The 23,044-nt window shown below is 38.8% G+C and overlaps 1 protein-coding gene across 1 annotated transcript in view; it reads right to left on the bottom strand.

Moving 5' to 3' along the window:
* Nucleotides 1-13,478: 13,478 nt before the first annotated feature.
* LOC139719048 (serine/threonine-protein kinase TAO3-like) overlaps nt 13,479-23,044 on the bottom strand; it is a 44,578-nt gene continuing 35,012 nt past the window's right edge. Inside the window, exons 12-19 of the mRNA XM_071630494.1 lie at nt 22,376-22,535; nt 21,615-21,793; nt 21,017-21,145; nt 19,255-19,449; nt 18,518-18,757; nt 17,858-18,070; nt 17,333-17,515; nt 13,479-16,597 (exon numbers count right to left, since the gene is read on the bottom strand). Coding sequence (XP_071486595.1) covers nt 16,334-16,597; nt 17,333-17,515; nt 17,858-18,070; nt 18,518-18,757; nt 19,255-19,449; nt 21,017-21,145; nt 21,615-21,793; nt 22,376-22,535 — 1,563 coding nt within the window. The 3' untranslated portion in view covers nt 13,479-16,333. The remainder of the gene's footprint in view (nt 16,598-17,332; nt 17,516-17,857; nt 18,071-18,517; nt 18,758-19,254; nt 19,450-21,016; nt 21,146-21,614; nt 21,794-22,375; nt 22,536-23,044) is intronic.

Here is a 23,044-nt window from a genome sequence, read left to right as displayed (position 1 = left end):
ATGGTGTAGACAACTGGATTTTGTGTAAACATGGTCATTCATATCCAAGACTGCAGTTAGTAAAATTAGAAGAGGCTGTCCACAATATATGTACAATATGCAAGAAAGAATGATAGGAAATCAGATAATTCTGTCTCTTTTTCATTCGAACACTGCTTTAAGTCTAAATCACACAGCAGAAAATGATCAGATGGATATCAAGTCTAAGGATATTTACTGCAAAATTGTTGAGCACTTCTATGAGATGAGGGTGAAAAAGGTCAGTTATAACTGTCAATATTTGCTGAAATATAGTGAGGTTCTGTCTCATTTTAGAGTGGAAATAATTTGGACTTTAGTGGATTTTAAATTGTGCACTAGTTACATTTTCATTCGGGGAATTGTTGGAAGCGCTGTGGGACTACAATTTGGACCAGCGTTGCCTTTTCTTGGGGACTGCTATTGTGAGCTTGAAATGTATTCATTATTTGATGTGAAGGAAAGCAAAATCATATTGCATTTTGTAAAATGAAATCATGTAAAATATAATATACAGTGTATGTAGGGTAAGGCTTTAGGAGATATCTCTGTTAAGGACATTCATTAGTAAGAGAAAAACAAGCAAGCGAAAACAAGGGGACAAAAGTCAAACCCTGTTTGGTTCTGGTTGATGCCTTCCAACCATCCTGCTTCTCTTTGTGTATGACAAACTTAACGGACAAGTTCACCTTGATATACATATGTACATAAAAATGTGGATTGAGAGAATGCAGTAATATCAGTAGAACACAGTGATGTTTGAGGAAAATTGGACAGTCTGTTCAAATTTATGAATTTTTAAAGTTTCAGTGCCGCCATCTCTGGATGACGAGACTACTACAGCTTGTGATGTCACATGCGTTGAACGATTTAAAGAAAATATAAAGAAAATTCAACATATTTTCACTTTCCTTGCATAACAAGAGAGCACCTGACCTGCCTCTTCCAGAAGGTAGGGAGAATAATATTACCCGTAACAATTTGTACTTTTTTGAAGAAAAAAATTTTTTGTGGAATTCTCTTTATATTTTCCTTCAATCTTTCTGTGCATGTGACATCATAAAACTGCAGTAGTCTTCTCATCCAGCAATAACTGCACAGAAACTTCAAAAACTCATAACTTTTGAACGGATAGTCCAATTTTTCTCAAACTTTCACTGATGTGTTCTACTGACATTGCTACATTTACTCAATCCACATGTCAATGTGTATGAAAGTGAGATTGTCCTATAAGTGGCCCTGCTTTGACAGCGTGTAATTGTGTTATCAAATTTTTTTTTGAAAGTTGGCGATGACATGCCTGTGAGTTTTGCAAGGAAGCATTCATTGTGGTAGCTTTTGAATGTAGTACATTTTGTGGTTTCAGTTTCTGCAATGACCATAGTGGAAACATACTGGTATGTTCTTCTTGTGGTATGAAACATTCTGTCATGCTTCTCATGTATGTTCACCCTTATCTTGAGGTCATAAGGTGCTTTACATGTAGAACATTCCTATGATGCATTTAGAGTTAAGAAAAACTGTGTGTGTTACTCCCAAACCTCAAAGTCACTCCAAGACATTCATCATTCGTGTTGGTAAAATGCAGGTTTATCTGCACTTTTTGAACTGTCTTCAATACATGTGAATATGAAGTAGATGTTGTAAAACCGGAAATTTTCGCGTGCATGAAACTTTCGCAAATTTGCAAGAAGCCAAGATTTGTGAAAGTCAAATGCATATAAACGTGTTTGTGTACAGAATGTATTGAATGCCAGTGGCTATTCACAAAAGCTTCATGCCGCAAAACAAGCCATCGGCTTCAATTTGCGAAAGTTTCACACTGCAAATGTTTCTGGTTTTACGGTACTAGTACATAATCATCTGTGGTGGCCCATGGGTTTCTTGTGGTCTTTGTCAAGCATAGATGTTAACAATGGGGATGATTTCTCTCTCTGTGGATTTCTGAGGGTAGGAAAAAAAGGTCCATTCCTTGACGAAGACTACTATGCTTTCACTGTAATGTAGTGCTCTTTGCTGGATGATTTGCCACATAACACAACAGACGTATAATCACAAAATGAGAGCTTGGTTGCACATCACTGATATTGTGCTATCATTAGCATTTCTGCCATTTGCTGAAATTTGAACACTTAAATAAATTCTTCCAAGTATTCTTAAGTCAAGGAATATAATATGTACATTCTTTATCCCTTTGTTTTGTAGTCACCCTAATGAGGGCAGAAGGCGAGATGTTTATCTTTGCAGGTCAGACTTCAAGGTATAATGAAAACAAAAACTTTATTCTATCCTCTTGAGGTGAATGTGGTGCAATTTAGTGTATGAATGCCTAGTTCTTGTATCCCCTAGTCCTTACATACATGGGAAGTGGCTTTTGTATGTGTGATGTCAGTAATTAGACCAGATTGTTCTGTTTCAGAGGATTACTTGCAAATACAGCACGACAAAACTGATATGATTTGACTTTGCTTTGTGTTTGTGATAGTGTGCAGTCACTGGAGCAAAAATTACAAGCTTAATCTGTATTAAGGGCATGTATGTTGTGGTGTATGGATGATAGAGAGTACTAGTATGCTTGCATGGGAACTTGGTCAAACAGACTTTTGCAAGTGAAGGGGGAGATTTTGTGACTAAAGTTTCTTTTTGCAAGATTTACATGAAGGCTACATTTGAAGAGTACATTTTGGGTGTAGAAGAAAATGGAAGGTGCTGGTTTGAATACCATTAAGACTTAAAGGGGATGGCTAGTAACTGATCAGTGGGAATCAGTGAGAATGCTGAGGGATGATTGTTCCAATCCTTGTGGGATTCATTTAAGAGTACATTATATATCTATTCTTGTGTGAAAATTATTTGCTTCAGAATGGTCTCATATTCAAGTAATGTGCAGTTTAATGCTTCCAGGTAAGCGTCCCTGGTCAGTGACGGGGCATTAATCTGCACATTACTTGAACATGAGACCGTTCTGAAGCAAATAATTTTCACACAACAGTAGATATATAATGTACTCTTAAATGAATCCCACAAGGATTGGAACATTCATCCCTCAGCATTCCCACTGATTCCCACTGATCGATTACTAGCCATCCCCTTTAATGGCCCGAATTCACAAAGGTGGTTTAAACCTGGTTTAAACCTAGACCATGGTCTAAAAGAAGTGTGAAAAAGGCGTACTGTTGACATGCATGTATCAATGTGCGTTTGCTACTGGACGTCTGTTGGTGTACACAATCTGTCAATCGTATTTACGCAGAAGAAATTTGCATAAACCATAGTTTGAATTTGTACCACCTTTGTGAATTCAGGCCAATGCGCACAGATATCTGTTTTGAGAGATGAGCATCAAGAACAATATTTAGATGGAGTATCCCTCGTGCTTGTGTGTGTGTGTGTTCGTGTGTGTGTGTGTGTGTGTGTGTGTGTGTGTGTGTGTGTGTGTGTGTGTGTTTGTGGGTGTATGCCATTATGGTGTGTGTGCATATGCATGTTTTAAGGGGGGTGGGTGAGGGGATATCTAGAACAGAATCAACTGATTGTAGCTCAAAGGAACATGTGTAAGGGATGAGAATACCACTGATGTATCTTTCATTGAAGGTCATGGTATTATATTGTGTACATTTATGTTGATATGGGGCAACCCAAAACAAAGGATAATGCAAGCAAGAAAAGGCTCATTATGTGAGTGTACAATTGAACCCAATATTGTGGATGCATTAGATGGTGGAATAGTACAGGGTAGGCGAGTACTCATTAACTGTGGGTGCACACTCAGAGCATGTGAGTTTGGAAAGGTCATTTTTTTAGCTGCTCAGGTTAACCAAGCAGACATCTGAACATTGGTCCTTGTCTGTACATGTACAGTTAGGTGTACACAGTGGACATCGACACAGACACAGATCACTGATTATGTGTATGAGGTCCAGTCAGTCAGTTCAATATTGTGGCCTTTTGGGACCACAAACAGGTTATAAAGCATACAGCTAGCGTAACTCTGCATATAACACTTCTACTTCTTAGTGTGTGTGTGTGTGTGTGTGTGTGATATTTGTGGTTTACACTCTAAACTCTTTTACTGTTTCTGCCTTTGATGAAATAACAATGTAAAAGAGTGCTACAATTCCTTGCTGTCAAGCTTTGTAAGTTTTAAGCTAGATAGTCAGGTGCTAAGCTCATGCAAAAGATGGAAACCTACATATTTACAGATTATTACAGATTACAGAAATTTACAGATTAATTTCCAGATTAACATTGATGGAAACCTCAATTTGCAGGAGGGGGATCACTGGCGGTACAGGGTAATGTGCGTATTGTGTATCCTCACTATGTGTTTCATGTAGTTGAGTCATGCAGAACGCTGAAACTTTCCCTAAAATCAAACAAAAACAATAAGTTTTTGAATTTTAGTGTCTTTACACACACACACACACACACACACACACCATCATACTTTTCCTCCACAATGAATAAAAGACAAGAATTAATGTGCATCCCCCCATACTAAATCATTCTATTAATGATGGTTTATGGTGCTAAAGAGATTTCATATTTTCATGTACAAACCAGTGTGAAGGAGATTAGGCATGGATACCATTGCCTTTACTGATTTATGTTTAATAGTGGGGTAGCTTAGTGAAATTATCTTGACACGGCGGACAAAAGCATGATTTTTTCACCAAAGGTACTTCATGATGTACCTTCTCAAAAAATAGGGTGCTCCAAAAAAATTGATGCTGGGAAGGAGGTCAGAGGTCAAAGGTCAATGACCTTTATTTGTGAAATGGGTTTTTTGGCTATTTCTCAGGTCAGGAATATCCAATCTGGATAAAACTAGGCAGGAAGAATATTGAGAACAAGTAAAATATTTTGATTGAATTTGGAGTGAATTTTCCAAAGGTCAAAGGTCAAAGGTCAATGACCTTTTTTTCTAAAAATCATGTTTTTGTTTATTTCTCCAGGTAGGAAGATTCAATTTTCACAAAATTTGATATGAACGTTATATAGAAGGTACCAAGAGTATAAAGCAGGGGTCAAATATAATTGTTGATTTGTACGTTGCCATGGTAACCCAAAACTAGGGTTTTTAGTTGAAGTTAGTTATAGGAGGCTATTTTTCAGTTTGGAAGAGATTCCATTTGAATAGGTACAACTGATCGACGGGATGTATAGAGGTTTGAAATACTTTTGATTAGTGTTAAGTGGTACGTTGCCATGCCAACTACATATATAGATTTTGGTTAAACTTAAAGGAGACTTTAGAACGTCCATGAATTTGAAGAGATTTCCATCAGGGTTGGTATGATTGATCAACAAAAAGTCGCCAGACAAAGATTTTTCACCTTCATAGCATGTGGGTTGAGTGAATGCAGCAACAATAGTAGAACACATCAGTGAGAGTTTTAAGGAAAATTGGACAATCCGTTCTAAAGTTATGAATTTTTGAAGTTTCTGCTCAGTCGAGGCTGGATGAGAAGACTACTGTACTTTGTAACGTCACATGTGTGCAACGATATAAAGAATGAATAAAGAAAATTCAACATGTTTTCACTTACAAAAGAAGACTCGACTTCTCTTTCAGAAGGCAGGGGGAATAATATTACCCTTAACATACGTCAGTAGCAAGTCAAAGAAATGTGAACTTTACTCAAAAAGTATGGTTTTGTGAAATTCTCTTTTTATTTTCTTTACAATGTGCGCATGTGACATCATACACTGTGGTAGTCTTTTCATCCAGCCGCGACTGTGCAGACATTTTTAAAAATCATAACTTTTGAACGGATTGTACGATTTTTCCAAGTTTCTGTGATGTGTTCTACTAATATTGTTGTATTCACTCAATCCACGTGCGCATGAAGGTGGACTTGTCCTTGAAGGACAGCTTCTGAAAGAGCAGACTCTAAGTTTTAAAATGATGTATCACTCAATTCAAATGGATTACCCTAACCTATCTGAATAATAATACCGGTACTGGAAAGAAAGCACACACTCTGGATAAGTATGAACTGAGAAAAGAGGCTGCATTGTCTATTTTAGCGTTTAATCTTTACCAAGCTGTCTCATGTCACAATGTTTGTCTTTTCTTCCCCCCTCAAATTTTCATTTGAGTTTGTCATTATAAATTTTTGATGATAAGAACGATGCCACAAGGCATTGTTTCGTAAAAATGCTTCAACTGCTCCTTCAGGTCCAAAATCTACATCAATATATATAATTTTCCTGATCTCCTCAACATTTTTCCAAAAATAAAGCACACACCTTTTATGCATTGAGTCCTCCTTTTTGTGGACAATTAAAGGCAAAAACCCAGAATTAGTGCTTGAAAATAGTATTATTCTTAAGTGTGAGTTACGGATAGAAAGAACCTCTGTTAAAAAAAAATGAATCTGTATAAACATCAATGTTAAGTATTGTTAATAACACAAAATGTGAACAATATTTTTATAATAAAATGTTTCCAGACAAAACCGTCCGAAATTTACATTTTAATGAGAAAAATACTGATATCTCCTTATATGTTTGCTTTGATTGCAAAAACTGTATGGTAGGATGTCTTGTGATACAACAGGGGGGAATTTCATGAAGCAGTTTGGTCGGATATTTTTCAGACAAACTGTTACAAGCTACAGAAATCCTTGCATCTGATTGGCAGAGAGCAAATTTGTCTGACAACTCGTCGGACAAAATGCTTCATGAAATGCCCCCAGACCTACACATATTATGCATGAAATGTGATATCCTGAAAATTTCTTTCAAGTCACTCTCCCAAAAGTATACATATAGGACCTTTAAGTTTTTCTTGTGTTTGTTCCTGGCAGAGTACTAGTACACAAACTCTCCAATCCATGGTGACCTAACGGGAATTAAGGAAATTAAAGTGAATATACTGAAAACCAAAACTACGGATACCGATAACTTACTTCATTCTCCTCTCCCCACCCCATCCCACCCCTTCTTTTTGGTTTCTTGATATACAAGTAGATCTAGCTGACTTTGATAATTGTCATTATGTAACATCATCTTCAATTGACAAGGCCATAAAACTTAACAATCATATGCTGCTGGACCATTAGGGGTTAGTTGAACTATTGTTGTTTTTAATGTACCATACTTTTTCCTCCTATCAATCACATGTATTTTGGGTGGAATGTACATTGTACCTTGACATAAAGCGTCATAGAATCAACCACCTTTGGGGTCGGGAATTTTGTCATATTATAATGCTTATTGTGATTTAGATTCTGCTCTATGCCGATTCTGTTTTATTTTTATCAACTTTGTAAACTTCCCCATAGACTTTGTTCACAAGCCAACTACATCCCACCCCCTTTGGATAATGTGAACCAATTAAACATTGCTTTTACTTTTGAATAACATGTCTATACATAGCTATCAGACCAAAAATATTCAAACCGCTTTCAGTCTTTATGAGTGAAATTACAAATAAAATATATATTTAAAAATATTCAAATTGTCTAAATTCAACTTCATCTGTGAAAACAAACTTTTACCCTTTTTGAACATTTGAATAACCCCCATAAGAAATAAGAAATATATAGAGAGGGGAAGTGCGGACTATAAAAATTGCTTGCGGGAACCGGGTAATCCCTGCGCTAATATGGAATTCACACAATCTTGGAGGAAACGGGTTAAATTTGTTTGGAAATATGTAGGGCAATACCCAAAACCTTCAGTTCTCAATGGAATATGCAGCTCTTCTACTGGTAAACTAGTGGTACTGGGAGAAAAAATGAGCTGTGACATATGTCCTACACCTGGTTCAGTCATTGCCCAAGATTTGAAGTATCTGAGCCAGAGTCATACTTCACTCTTCGCCATTTCTCTACAGGAGGTAGACAGTACTAAAAAAATCCTTTACCAGAAATAATATCAAATCATTTAATGAAAAGGTGCTTAAGAAAACTGGACTGTTCCAACACACCTCCCTCAGGTCTCCAACACAGACTAAACCACCTGTTACTATAGGAAAACTAGTAAAAACGGTGTATTATTGTAAACATGCACATAATATGTCGTATTAAGGGTCTGAATTTCAAGACTAGCAACCATGTACATTGCATTGCATTGTACAGAAACCTGGCGAATGCCCTGTGTATAGTCTTTGAATTCAGACATTATTGTTATAGACAAATTAAGGGTATTTTCTCATTTTTTCTGTTGGCGGATTTCTTGGAGCACCCCCTAATTTTGATCCTCATATATATACAAATGTCTGAGGAAAAGATGACACTTTTGTCCGGCGTGTCACGATTATCAGTATATTTGTCACTAAGCCACCCCACTATAATCAATATCTATGAATATCAATACTTATTGTGAAAAACATGTGTACAACTTTAACAGTTATCCTATATAACTCTCTTCCTTTTGAAGTCTTGTTACAAAGGCTAACTAGAAAAAGAAGAAGTCCCTTTGTGGCAAATTTTAACAGACTCGCAGTCACAGGTTCAGAGTCTAAGATCTGAAGAATGATTGAACTCACACACAAAATTCATAACGCGTCATGAAACATTAGACACATGATAATATGCCAACATCTCTGTTGGGCCTTTTTTATTCAATTTCAATTAACAAACATATTATTCAGTTATTTTTTTTTCCATAAACATACAACATACCCTATACATTGTCTTCCCACCTACGTAATGGATGAACCTATGCAATTACAGAACTTGACATATACAGGTACATTTTGATATAGCCTAATATAGGTGTTCGTTTATAATAGTACAGTTATGTGTGGCAAAAACAACCTTCAGAGATTTCACGGTAAACAGTTTACTGTCTTGAAATAACACAACGTGAGTCTGAATCTACTTTCGCCTTGTTTAATTTATGGTTCAATTATCACTCACTCTTTCTTTCAATGATACAATGAAGCCGATAATGTTAATTTGTTGTGGATGTTACATTATTTTTTCTTTTCATAAAAAAACCAAAAGCAAACAAACAAACAAAAATATATAAAATGAAAGGAGATGAATAAATATTGTTAACATTTCCAGAATCTGACACAAATGTTTGTGGGTAATAACAAGGCAAAGATGGGGCCTGCAACTACTGGGTAAAAAAAAAAAAATGTCAGAAATGGATGAAACAAAATTTAATTTCTTTATAAACTGCCAGAGTATTCTGACACAATACTTTTGAGTGACTTTTGATCAAACCATGCACACACACTAAAGGTATACTATGTATGATGGGAATGGATTCATATAAACAGTGGACTCTGGGTGACTTCTAATTGATAGAACACCATAGAAATTGGGGGAGGGAATTTCATCTTATCTCCACGATAAAAAAAGAGAAAAAAATCATGGCACAGTTAGCTTTCTTTACATATATTATGCCTTGTACATGCATGGCTTTTATTCAAAACGTTTTGTAACAATCCGATTGCTAATTTATTTTCTGCAGTACTGTGTACAATGCTTTCCAATATCACTATGCATAGAACGAATGAGACATGTTGTTATTACCATTTTCGTCTTTACGTACTTCTAGAGAAACAGATTTCACTCCTAGCCGGAGTGAGTGTACATGTACGTCATAATTTAACCAGCGATTACATGAAAAGCACTGCCTGCCTCACCATATGGCAGACTTATAATTGCTCTGTGTGTCTCTCTCAATCTAAAAACAATTTTAAAAAAAAAATGGAAAAAAAAATGTGAACGTCTCAGGCCCATCGCACGATCCCATATATACAGACAATTTCACAGTATTCTGTAGGGGGAACAGAGCGTGTGATGGCATACAAGCTGAACAACATGAGAGAAGGATGGTGGGAAAATGTATGGATCCTGGGCATGGCTCGTCAAGTCTCGTCAAACATGGCGACATGTCAGTGTAAAGAGAAAAGAAAGCAATGGACATGGAAGCGCATTTTCTTTCCTTTTCTCACTCGAAATTAGGAGATATTGACAGATATGAAATACAGAGCGATGTAACCAAAAAGAAATCAGTACCGGGGGGGAGGAGCATCTATTTAAAGAAAACAGCAGGAATATGTATGGTAAGAGATAATTAGACTTGACAGGTGAAAGTGAGACCCACACACAGGTTCCTCAGCTTGTGAGCACCCTTTGAATACTAATCACTTCGAGTTACACACATCAGTCCATCGTATATGTGAGACATGGTCAATTTCCTAATAATGGAAAGGAAACATCGAATGGGGGAGGGGGAGCTGTCTCATGACAGCTATCATGCCCAGAATTAAAGACATGTACAAAAGTGCTTGTTTTTCCCACCTTTGTGACTCATGAAATACTGTCAAACTCATTCTAGCAAACTGTCAATGTCATGACAATCAATCCCCGCTTTTAAGAACAAACCCATCTACATGTGTAAAGCTAAAAAGTCAAGTCTTGTCAGGGTACATTGTAGGTCATAACTCTCTCTCCTCCAGCACAAAACAAAATTCTCCCTAGATCAGAGATAGACGCTTCCTTTCAATTCTGCTTCCATCCACCCTAAACATCCCACAATACGTACCGCCCAATTTCACACACAATTTGGTTTAAAATGAAGAGAAGCAATATTAAGAGAGACAAAAAGGAGATATTTTGTGGCGAAGAAATGTCCATGACAGACCAGTGGTACTGGAACGACTTCAATGCGAGTCATGTGACACAACAAAATGTCACACTGAAGAACATCAGACTCTATCCCATGCTGTGCATCAGAAATCATACACATGGCCAGCAAGCTGTGTCTGAACAACACCGTAGGTCTAGTCAAATGCGATGTTTAAAACAGATCTGTTTTAATAGGGCGTCTGTATTGGACCAACCACAGACATGAAACTCTTTGGCTTTCAATGGCAAACAGTAAGCACTGTTGCTGTATTAGAAACATGAGGTCAATCTTTATGTACTGGAAAAGTTTGAAAAAATGCTCTTTAGCTTTATGTGTCATCGGGGGAACTTTTATTTGCGAGATTGGTTGTTGTGTGTCAGCTTAAATTCTAAGGCATCCAATGCCCCTAAGACCGGGCATTTTGATGATATAAAGGACCAACTCTGGACCCCAGCAATATATTTGCTGCTGGCTTTGGAAATATCTGATTAGAAAATACATGTGTTAATATCTTTCAGTGTGTAATGGAAGCAATAATTGCAAGAATATATCAATGAAAGTTACAATTATTTTGAACTAGGAAATCAATTATATTACAGTATAACCCCAAAACTTTAAATGTTCACAAATTGCCAAATCAGCTGGTTACAAAATAACATACTGCTGGGGCAAACAGGCATTGGGGGGGGGGGGGGGGGGGATGCACCTACACTTATATTGCTTAATGATTATCATTTGCAACCATACATCACTTGTAACAGCAAATGCAAGTAAAACAATTTTCCCCTTCAGTACTGGTTGTGAATGCCTGTATTTTTTTATCCCTACTTTCTTTCTTGTTTAAATGGGACATACACTTTTTCAAGGGTAAATATTCCATATATATGCATATATGAAAATAAGCTCCTGCAATATTTGGATCAAATAGTGCTACGTGACAAAGTCTGTCAAGTGCAAATTAAAAGCACTCATTTCTTTCTCTTCTGATGAACATTTGTCTGTCTGCTGATCTTATTGTTCAACTCTCTACTGCAGCCAATATGAAAAGCCAACAGAATCATCATACAGTTCATTTTGTTGGGGACACTTCAAGGACACACTTACTTATTCAACTATATCTGGGAGTGGTGCCCCACAATAGACATAATTGTTGTGACCAAATAGAACATGGAAAAATACAGTATAATGTAGCGATGTGTCTGCGCCAACTGATCACATTGAAACACAGTCAGGAGAGTGGAGGAAAGAGCATAACCAAACCCTACTGTGCAAATGGACTTAACACACCTTCTTTTCTAGAAATTGTGCACATCAATAGAGGCAAGTGGCCTTCACGTGCATCCATTCACAATCTACATCTGGCAGTGTACCACCATCATGACCCAATCTGTTGCACTCACTGACGTGTCAGGATTTAATATCACAACAAACAGTCTGACAGCTCTCTGTCAAACCAAGAAACACTCGTCAAAATTACAAATAAATAATTTCAAAAATGCTACATCTGATAAATTACTACTTTTGTAAACTTTTCTTTTTTTGAATGGCAATCAACTCAACTTTGATCGCCAAGTTGTTTTCATTACTTTCCTTAAAAATTGGCAAAATTTTCAGCTTACCATTGCTTTTGCTCTTCACGAAAAGTTGTCACTTTTGCAACTGAGCACAAACTTCTACATGTTGCATTACATCATTCAATTATCAATTTGGCGCACGTTTCATTCATAATTTAAGAGCCTGTCCAATGAATTCAAAATAATTGGCCACCATGTCATGGCTGAACAGGCTTCCTAGTGCCAAGACAATGTATCAGAAGTACTTCAGAGCCGGCTTCGTCTGAATGTGTCTTTGTATCCAAGTTGGGATGTAAGTCTTTAGAAACACACTGGGTGGTAAACTTTGTCCATTCTCAATGCCAAATGACTTGTTTCCCTATCATATTGATGTGGTAAACTCTTTGTCTTTCCACTCATTAAGGCCTGATTTCACGGAGCATGCGAACGATTTGTGAAGGAAGCCAATGGCAAAATCCAACATTCGGAAAAGTTTTTCTCCGAATGTGTTCAGACAATGAAGCTGAAAACCATTCTCGCGCAATGTGTGAGAAGTTCTCACGACGTATGTGCGAATGTCATGTGTACCATTGCTAAAGTACAGCATGTTACGTACACGAAGAACACGTGACGGAAATGTGAACGCAAATTTTTCAATAATCATGAGAGAAATGTCTCCGAGGAGAGATGATAGCTGTCTTGAGTTGAAGTTTTTCTCTTTCCTGTATTTCTCCTTTCTTTCCCTTTCATTTTTCTGCAGTGTGTGTGCCTTCACTTTTTTTTTCTGAGGACCTATCTCCACTAGTAAATCATTTGATTTTTTTGCAGTTTCTCCCACACATAATCTCTAGTTTCAAATTAATTTTTGTTACTATACAGTTATTAATAGTTGTTTGATGTGTGGATGTATGCCATGATTTTGATTTGTAGAAAACGTAGAGCTTTAAAGACGTCATACATTCCCCCAAACATGCGCTAAATGTTCGTGAGAATGTCTCAAAAGGTACGTGAACAGTTTGCGGTTACGTCGTTAAATGATCGGAGAAACTTTGCGGATTTCGCGCAACATACGTGAGACATTCTCCAAAGTTGCGGGGTATGTTTAGGGTTTCATGAAGATTTTGCGAACATCGCGTATGTCTTGTGAAGATCGTGCGCATATGACGAGGCTTTAAAGACACTTTCGAAAACAATCACAAGCAAATCACGACCAAGCGTGCAGAAAAGGTTCCCACAAATATTCAAAATTCTCACCGAAGTAAAAACAACATCCGCGAACAACTGATGACACTTCCGAACCCCCGTGTTCGTTTGGCAATCTTTTGCAGACTAGAATACGAATGCTGGATTTTGCCATTCGCGTCCTTTGCAAATCGTTCACGTGCTCCGTGAAATCAGCCCTTTAGAGGGCATGCTCCTGAGGGACAATGCACTGATGAAAAGTGATAAAAACTACATGCCTTTCAATGCAGAACAGAATAAAATAGGAAGTTTTGTCACAAAATATGCTGACAAAAGCAAATGATTCCAGGTTGGAAGGTGCCTAACTGACCCTGTAAAAAAACATGTGTGATAGGACTCGTGTCAAGATTTGTGAAAAGTACAAGCAGGCATAGCAGGTAGTAAGTTTTGCAGAGATGAACCACTATCATGCTTCCCCTATCAATATCTATCATGCCATAGTTAATTGTGCAGTCAGCTTATGTGATACATGCAAACAAGCTATGACTAAGTCTCAACATCTCCCTCGCTGAGATGAGGTTGACACCTCCTCTCTGGAGATTTAAGGTGTAAGCACACACAGAAACGACACAGAACTGCTCCAGCCGATATCCTAACTTGAATGTGGGGAGACCCTGTTTCATACCACACAATACAACTTGTACCTGCATCTCACCGTAATTCATGACTACTATGGCAACAGCCACAAATGGTCACTATGCATTTGCCTCCTAAAAAGGTACAGTCAACTTCGCGCAAGTCGGCGGCTCATGTGTCGAATGACCGTCTAAGTCAATGTAAATAAGAAGTCCCAATCTGCATTCATGCCCTTACATGTCATATTCCTCTGTACACGCAGAAGTCAAATGTCGCCAATGACAATGCATTTTCTTCATTCCACAGCAGAGTTGACTGTACTCTCAAATCAAGGAGTCACACTTTACCTGCAACTTGAGCCACAAGCGGTTCCACATGAATTTTCCAGAGATTGAATTTTGTGATTGGGTAGATGCAAATGGAAGTGTCCTGCCACGTACATATCAAATCAGCGCCAGCTGAAAAACTCAAGGAAATGCCACCGAACTATCTGTTATGTGATTGGTGTCAAGATGATTCAGCATATAAATGGTCTCCAAGCTTTCCATGCACATGACAAGATGTACACAAATTGTCTAACTGTCCCTGAAAATAAAAGAGGTGACTGAGGCAACAGTCTAGTAGCACTTGCTACGGCAGCTTCTAAAAGCCTACTGATGCCATCCAAGAGCTACACAGCTGTCCTATCCCCAGGTGAGTGCGCCATCATGGTACAGTCAAACCTGTCTATAGTGACCACCGTCCATAACAACCACCTGCCTGCCATATGCAACCGCTAAACACAATTACCCCTCAGTGAAAAGCCATGTTAACCCATTGAGGACGGTTTGATTTTGCTACAACATGCATTTCCCATAGACGCTTGCCCGAGTATACTCGGGACTCGTCCTCAACGGGTTAACAACCCTGTCCATAGCGGTCACCTGTCTACAATGGCCATATTTTTCGTCTCCCTTGGGTGGCCGCTATAGACAGATGTGACTGTATTTGGTCTGTGCTGTGCAGCTCTTCATTTCATTAAATTTCTTCTCTTCAAGTCTGACAAAGTCGTTTACAGGCAAAGGGACATTGAAAAAGCCAGAACTGCAGCAAATTCTTCATGGCTTCACCTCAGAAACACCCTGATAATTATAACTGCCAATGCAAGATAGTTCGTATACTATCATCTCTATGGTAAGATCTCTGAAAATCACGTGTCACCGGGCATGTTACTCTACTAGACTCCACAACAATATTGTGGTTAAAGTTCCATGGTCCTAGAGGTAATCAGTACCATTACTGAAATCATGAATTTGTTTTTCTGTCGCCTGTCTTTTCATCACATGTTTAGATGCTACAGCAAATTAGGGTACCATCACAAATGAGCCTTGATTAGACATGCACGCTTGTCAAAGTTGTGGATATGTAGTGCTTTACGAAAGCATATATAAGACCTTTATGTGTGATGATATATATATATACATATATATCTACTGGCACAGAATTTTACAGATACCACCTAATGATCACTAGGACTGTGCACCACTTGCCACAATCATGTATTGTTGCACTTGAGCTGCCCAGATCCCCAGGAAGAACAAAGAAAACATGAAATGTTTTCTGATGACCCACGCACTCAATTTCTCGCCTCCCACAGAAAAAACACTTTGCCTGTATTTGTGCAAGAATCAGACTAGTTTGCAGGCAGAAAAGTAGACGGCGACGTACCTCCTCCCTCATACAGTGCACTCCCATTATAACGAAATTCTGTTTACAATGAAGTAAAAATTCAGGCCCCAAAATTACCTCTCTACATTCTATATTGTTTATTTGTTTGGTTATGACAAATTTCAATATAACGAAAGAAAACTGCCAGTCTGGAGGACTTCGTTATAACGGGAGTCGACTGCATATCTGAAGGTAGCAACAAGTGATACCCACACTGTCATGTGCTCAAAGTTCATCCTAATGAGAGATAATGTGCTTGCTTGCTGCGCCTCTGAGCAGATACAAAATGTTTGTGGCTGTTACCGTCAGTGTGTTTCATTCAACCATGCCGAGATGCTCGTGGCAAATGACTACAGGTAGTCTATCATTTTGAGTATCTTAGCCAACATCGTTTGTTTCTCACATTCAGCTGTAGTCCTGCCAAAGTTACTGGTATCACGAAGCAACAATGTGCTGTATGCAGTGGAAGTATACACTCCACTTGCACCACTGTTCATGGCCTCAATGCAAAAAATTGATAAAAAGAACAAATTCAAATTATTATGGGGGAGAGAGAGAAGGAAAAAAATGCAAGAAAACCAGGATGAGGGATGTAAGCCTGCAGACACAGAGCTCCTATGTTAGGGTCGTGAGACCCTCAATCATGAGAGGCTCGGTGAGTAGGCGCTGTCGCTACGCCGCACGCCGCGAGGCGACGAATTGTTGCTGCTGCCCCGGGTCTCGATCATGGAGAGGGGTCGTGTCCCACCCAGCACCTCTTGCCTGATGTCAGTGATTGACAGCTGCTGCATGCCATTGGTTGTCACCTCCGCATCAAACTCACTGACCTCTCGGCACTGTCTGTCTAACAGATTGCGCTTTCGCAATGACTTCTCATTCTCTAGTCTTGTCGTGTCCTCTTCGATCTGGTGAAATAGAATGAGGGACAGAGTGTACATCAGTTTGTAATAACACATTGACAGATAAGGCTTCTAGTATTATATACAGTCAAGATATTGTGCAATTACTTTTACTAGTCACTGCTAAGTCCAGTTCTTTATTTCTAATGGCACTTTAGAAAAATAAAGGACATTCAATGACCACAAAAAGAAAAATTGGTCAGCAGATGTAATTTTATATCATAAGCTACTAATCAGTGGTTAGATCGCCATTCATTGTATCTGAAAATTCATTTTGTCTCAGAACGAGGCACTATTACACAGTAAGTACCCAGATATGAGAGTTTCATTGTCATAGAAACTCTAAACACAGAAATAAGCATATCATATGACATTTGGATGGGAAACTTCCCATGACATGAATTAGCAGAGATATTAGCATGCTACCCAACTATGCCTCCCGTAAATTTCTGGGAAAAAAAAAATGTTTCTTAGATGGGAAACTTCCCATGACATGAATTAGCAGAGATATTAGCATGCTACCCAACTATGCCTCCCGTAAATTTCTGGGAAAAAAAAATGTTTCTTAACTATGCACAGTAACCCATGATCTACAAGTTCAAAGTGCAGTAGTCAATGCACTGGACCATGAAATCTTCATTTCTTAAGCCCCACACTATAATACTTGTGTAGGGAACAGCTAGTGAAGTTCCCCCTCCCCCTAGCACCAGCTGATACAGCAGACTGAATGCCTTTTGTTACCTTTTGCTCCAGGCGTGCACGACGGACGGAGACACGTTCATCCATGTCCTTGGTCTCCTTGCTATGGGTGGCCTCCTGCTGGAGGCGTGTCTTGCTCTGGTAGGCGTGTAGCAGGTCCATCTCCTGCCGCAGCCGCTCCTGCAGGTCATTGCACTCTTGCTCCTGGGACTGGTCCAGTTTTACCTGGCAGGGGGAACAGTGTGGGGCAGGTCACAAATTGATATGAAGTAACAAAGTAAGCACTATCAAAATAAAGCAAAACATGTATCATTCATGCATGTGACATACACATCGACTTCAACAGACACAAACGATATCTTGATTTCTATTTAATGATTTATAAGGTGAGAGAGTATATCCAAAGTGTATGATCAGTTGACATGTTTTATTTCTAATAAAAGTAATATTCATCCATGGTGTCAATTGGATAGCCCAGTAGTGTGGGCTGATAGAAACAGTAGTATTCTATCAAATATGTTTAATATGACCAAGGGAACCATGCATGCATCATTCAGCTGAACTTACAGAAGTGGATATACTAATTTCCTGTATGCTGAGACGATACTGCTCTCCAAGGATGGCCATTTTGCGTGTTTGTTCCTCCTTCATCTTCCGCGTGATGGCCTTGTGCTTCTCGCGCGGTGTGGTCTGCAAAACCTGGGCTTGAAGTGCCCGGAATTGCCGCATCTGTGTCTTGCAAACCTCGGTGTACTGCCGCTTGATCTTCTGCTCTTTGGCCTGGGATGACAAACAGACACAGCACAGGGTACACACACCATCAATGATAATAAAAATATGGGTCTTTAATATTATTAGAGTAGCTGTATTGGTAATTCATATGATTTTCAGTTAAACCTTTGATCTTGATACAAAGTATTTTGGGGGGGGAATTTTCATCTGTCATTTCTACAGCTTTTCTTGGCTTGATAAAGTGATGGTCAACTAGCTGGTCACAGACTTTTAAGGATTTGTTGCAATATTTCGATAGGGGAGTAAAGGAAGCAATTTAGGGCCTGTAAAGTCCCTATTGCTCATAAGGACACCTACCAGCACCCCTTCCATTTTCATGCCTGATAGTGTCAAACTCTGACGAGATTGTGGGAGCAGGAATCCATTATGAGGCGTGTGGATGGACAGGTATAGTGGAGGGTGGGAAGGGGGTGGTGACCACAGGGCCACCCTCACCTTTAGTTCCTTAGGCTGCTGCTTGGCCTCCAACATGTGCTTCTTGCGCAGCTCCTGCTGTGCCGTCTTGTTGTAGTCCACCTGGTTGGTCAGCTCCGTGTTAAACTGCCGCTCCATTTGCTCCGACCTCAGCGACTGGATCTGCTTCATGTGCCGGTACTCCATGGACTGCATCTGCTCGTGGTGGCGCAGCGCCATCACGTGCTCCATCTCTTTGATGACCTGTCGCTTGTGCAGCTCCTAAGGGTGGAGGAGGTGGTATCGCCAAATTATAGTCAGGATACTAATTTGAAATGCACTCTGCCTTGCTCCAAGACTGATACAAAATACACAAGATATCAAACTCTTAAAGGAGGATGCAATTTGCTTCACACAAGTAAATGTGACATATCAGTATGATTACTCTGAGTTCCAAATTACATGGGCAAGTATGAATCAAAACAGTAAATATTGCTTTTACCTGCATTTCACCGTAATGAGGTCACAGTCATTTGTACGTGAGCAGGGACAGGGCATAAAATAAATATACAAAAATTTCAGCTTATCCAAATTGACATTTGGGAAAGTAGCCTATATCTCTAGTGGACAAGTACCCATTCACTTTAATAGGCATATGGAAAGTCTTATCTGTGCGAGGCACGCAGACATGTAGTGGTCATGAACTGGCACCCTTCTGTTGCTAAAACTTTAGACCCAAACCCTTATTGGCTTGCTCCAGGCGGGACCCACTAACTGACCTCTCTGAGCTGGTCCTGCTCTAAGGTGTGCTTGCCCAGGAGGAGTTTGCCCTTCAGCTTGCGCATCTCCCTCTCCAGCCGCTGCTGCTGCTGCTGCTGGAGCTCGCTCTCCGCCCGCTGCTGCTCCAGATGGAGGGACTCCTTGTGCTGCCGCATCCGAGCCTCATGCTCCTTCTTTGGCGTGCTGTCCAGTTCCTGGAGATGCGCAATGTAGGAAAACAATACACCAATGAGTTCAAAGGTTTTATCTGTTTGCTTGTTTTTATTCATCACACAGGAGGTTTTGCTTGATGAATTAAAGCACAATCCTACAGGAGCTAATAAATGAGCCACTCTATTTCCTGTATGAATACTGTATATGCCATATATTTTGCGAGTCTAAATTTTTGCGAATCGGGAATTCCCGACAATTTCGCGAGTGGTTAAATTCGCGATCTTGGAGTCCTGTACTGAACGGAGAAATGTACATGCGTACGTCACATGATTTACATCGGGATCAGAGTCAATATTTTCATGTGTCTTTAATTTCGTGAATAGCACCTGACTCACGAAATTCGCGAAAATAAAAACCTCGCAAAATATTCGGCGTATACAGTATAAAACTCTGGCCCATTCATCTCAAAAGATATTGAATGTCAAAACTAAATAATATTATTAATTGAGACTTCCCGCTGAATATAAGAATTCTGTATGCATACAAAATGTGGTTTCTTGTTTTGATTTATCTGTTTATGACAAAACCACTATGGTACTAAGCACCTACACAGTATCATGCATCACAGCATTTTGATGCATCTCACATAACTTACTTTTTTTTTAAACTAAACTTAGAGAGAATACTATTAATCACAAGAAAAATCTGAGACAAATAACCACATAAAAACTATAGGGCTGCTAACCTTTGTAGATAAAAAAAACATACTTTGGCAACAGTAAGAAACATTTTGAAAGGAAAATGACATTTTGGTTTTAAAAAATGCACATGCAAAGCATGCTAAATCAGACTTAACGAAAAAACATACTTTGCAGTAAAAAAAAAAAAAGTTTTTAATGAAGAAACAGAGGTATAAAAACAAACTGAATACTATAAAAGCTTATCAATTTGCAGCTATGCATAATTCATTGACCTTATCAAGTCAAGTCAAACTTTAGGTCATTGACCAAGACTATGGTATGAATTGAAGCTTATGTTTTCTTTTTGTAATATTAGTAAACAGCTGCAGTGAGTGACAGAACAAAAGAAAAAAAAATAACAGCTGCAATAACAGGTGCATGTGCATGTTGGATAGCTTGAACACTCTCTATAGCAGATCTATGGCATAGCAAACAAACAAGTCTTGCTAGTTGATTTCCATTGTATTGGCACACAAAGAAATTATTGATTTTTTAATCAATCTGCCACCTGAATATTCACATACACAACACAGCACATTCAACTTGTCAATCACAGTTAAAATGAACAGTATCATTTTGGCAGCATTCTCTGTAAACAACTTATTTGCTTCACAGTCTAGTTTTACTCAAAGCTAAGGCAGCTTGTTGTGAACCTAACTATTATGATGATATCAAACTTGCTGAAAGAGTTGAGAGCACATAGATTGAAAAGATTTACTGTAACATGTCAGACTAGAAAACTCTAGAGAGAGTATGATAGTTGTGACCTGCAGCAAATAATTCATGGACACAAATAAAACCAGTTAGGTTCAAATGGGGCTGCTCTAATACAACAAGTTAACTTAAAGTAAAATTCTCTGGGACTTACTCTCCTCATCTGCTCCTTGTTGTGCTTGTAGTCTTTCTTCTGCTTGGACAGGAACGCTTTGAGTTCTGAATCGTGCTGCGAGTTTATCATCTTCTGTAACCTCCGCTCCTCTGCCTGAGCAGCTTTGTCCTGTTGGTATCAAATGAAAGGCAGTTGACTCATTGGAAACTTGATAGAGGAAAAGAACTTTGAGAATAAGAAAACATTCTACTATACACCTTCTTGGGACTAGACACTTCTTACTTCACGTACCTGGGTATTCAATGAATTTCTAACTCATCAGTCCCTTAAATATCAAGGGCTCGTTTAGGATGAAAATTTAATCTGAAGAGATCACTGTAATGATTAAAGTGTATAAGTTCAGAATTCTTAGTTGCCAGTATTACGTTTTCACTTCCATATTCTCATGCTAAAACATAATTCACGCAGGTTTACAAAGATACACCAGTGTAATTTGGAAATACTGTCATGTTAATTTATCATAAAAGCAAATAGTTCAATTTCAATGGTATCAAAAAAAAGTACAACAACTAAAGAGATTGCTGTATATTGGCATAGAAAAGGTTAAAGACGGTTCTGTCATTGCAGGAATCCTGACCTTCTTTTCAATTTCTGTGGAGTGCTTGGTGAGGAGTCTCTCCAGTTCTCGACTGTTGGTCTGCACACACTGGCCGAACTCCCGGTCAAGCTTGTCCCGCAGTTCGTCGCTTTCCTGCTTCAGTTTCATCTCCAGCTGCTGGATCTGTTTCTGGTGCTGCCGTCTCATTCGCCGGTAGCCTGCCACAGAGATAAAGAGAGGGGTTTAGAGAGGATTCCAATATTGAGATGACTTTTTTGTTATCTTATATAATTATGGGGGGGGGGGGAGGGAGAATTTGGGTTTCTAACTCATTGATTACCATCTGCAAATTTTACCACATTGGATGTAAACTGTAATTAAAATATACTTGAGAGGGCAATATGAGCAACAGTGAGTCATTAGGCTACTGTCCACATGTTTATCAAATAGCATCAGGTTTATTTGGAAGCAAAACATAATCAGGAGCTGGGAGTTTCCTTCCATTGTTGGTACAATCGCATACGGACAGAGGTGCATGCAGTCTATCATTGCCTAATTTGTGTGTGAAGTGTACATTCACAGGCAGAGGTGGCGATGTGGGGCACTGCTGTCCAGTGCTTTGGTAAATGACCAGTTGCCAAAGTGAACAACTCTTACACCATCCCATGCCTTCGATATGGATAATAGTCTACTAAACACAAAACAATTCAAATGGATTCTTTGGGTAGCTTGCACAGCAATGAATATTTCTGTCATGCCTAGTATCTTGGCTTCGTTTCCATTTCGATCAGTGTTCTCACCTGAAAATTGCTGTCTTTGGTCATTCTCGTGCTCCTTGATCTGTCTGGTCACCTCAGATGATGGCCGGATGGTCTTGAAGTTCTCCCGGTAACTGTCATTGCGGGCAAGCATTTCTGGCACCTCGGATGTTGTGCTAATGTCTGTACTAATGCTGGATGTCTGAGGTGCACAAACGACAGTGAGAGATACAGAAAAGAGAAAGATAGACAGTGTGAGAGTAAAGATATCACTTTCATTTCAAATCAAGTCCTTTGAAACTCCAAATAATGCATCGTGCAAAAAAAAAAAAAAAAATCAAATGAAATATTTGAAAATACTTTCATTGTTCATAATACTGCTTGTAACTTTGAGTACAAACATTTGTTTTAATAGAGTATCATTGAAAAAAAAAATAAGACCACATGTGCAATGGAATGTGGGCACAAAATTATCAGCTTCACTCTCAAAATACATTGGTCTCCCATACTGAACATCAAACTGCTATACCTAAGCTGGCACAAATGTATCATTGTGCGTAAGCGTTCCATTGACTCCAATATACATATTACTAATAAATCTGCTTCATCCAAACTCTGTTCACCCTTCATTTTATACACCACTAGCTTGTCAGCATACCCACAAACCTCACACTTATGAAGACGATACTATCTTTGGCTCTCTTTGGTAAA

This window comes from Diadema antillarum, unplaced genomic scaffold (genome assembly GCF_040938485.1).
Source record: "Diadema antillarum isolate AM-2024a unplaced genomic scaffold, OU_Dant_1.0 scf00000008, whole genome shotgun sequence".
Taxonomy (NCBI): Eukaryota; Metazoa; Echinodermata; class Echinoidea; order Diadematoida; family Diadematidae; genus Diadema; species Diadema antillarum.
This window is presented reverse-complemented; position numbering and strand designations above follow the sequence as displayed.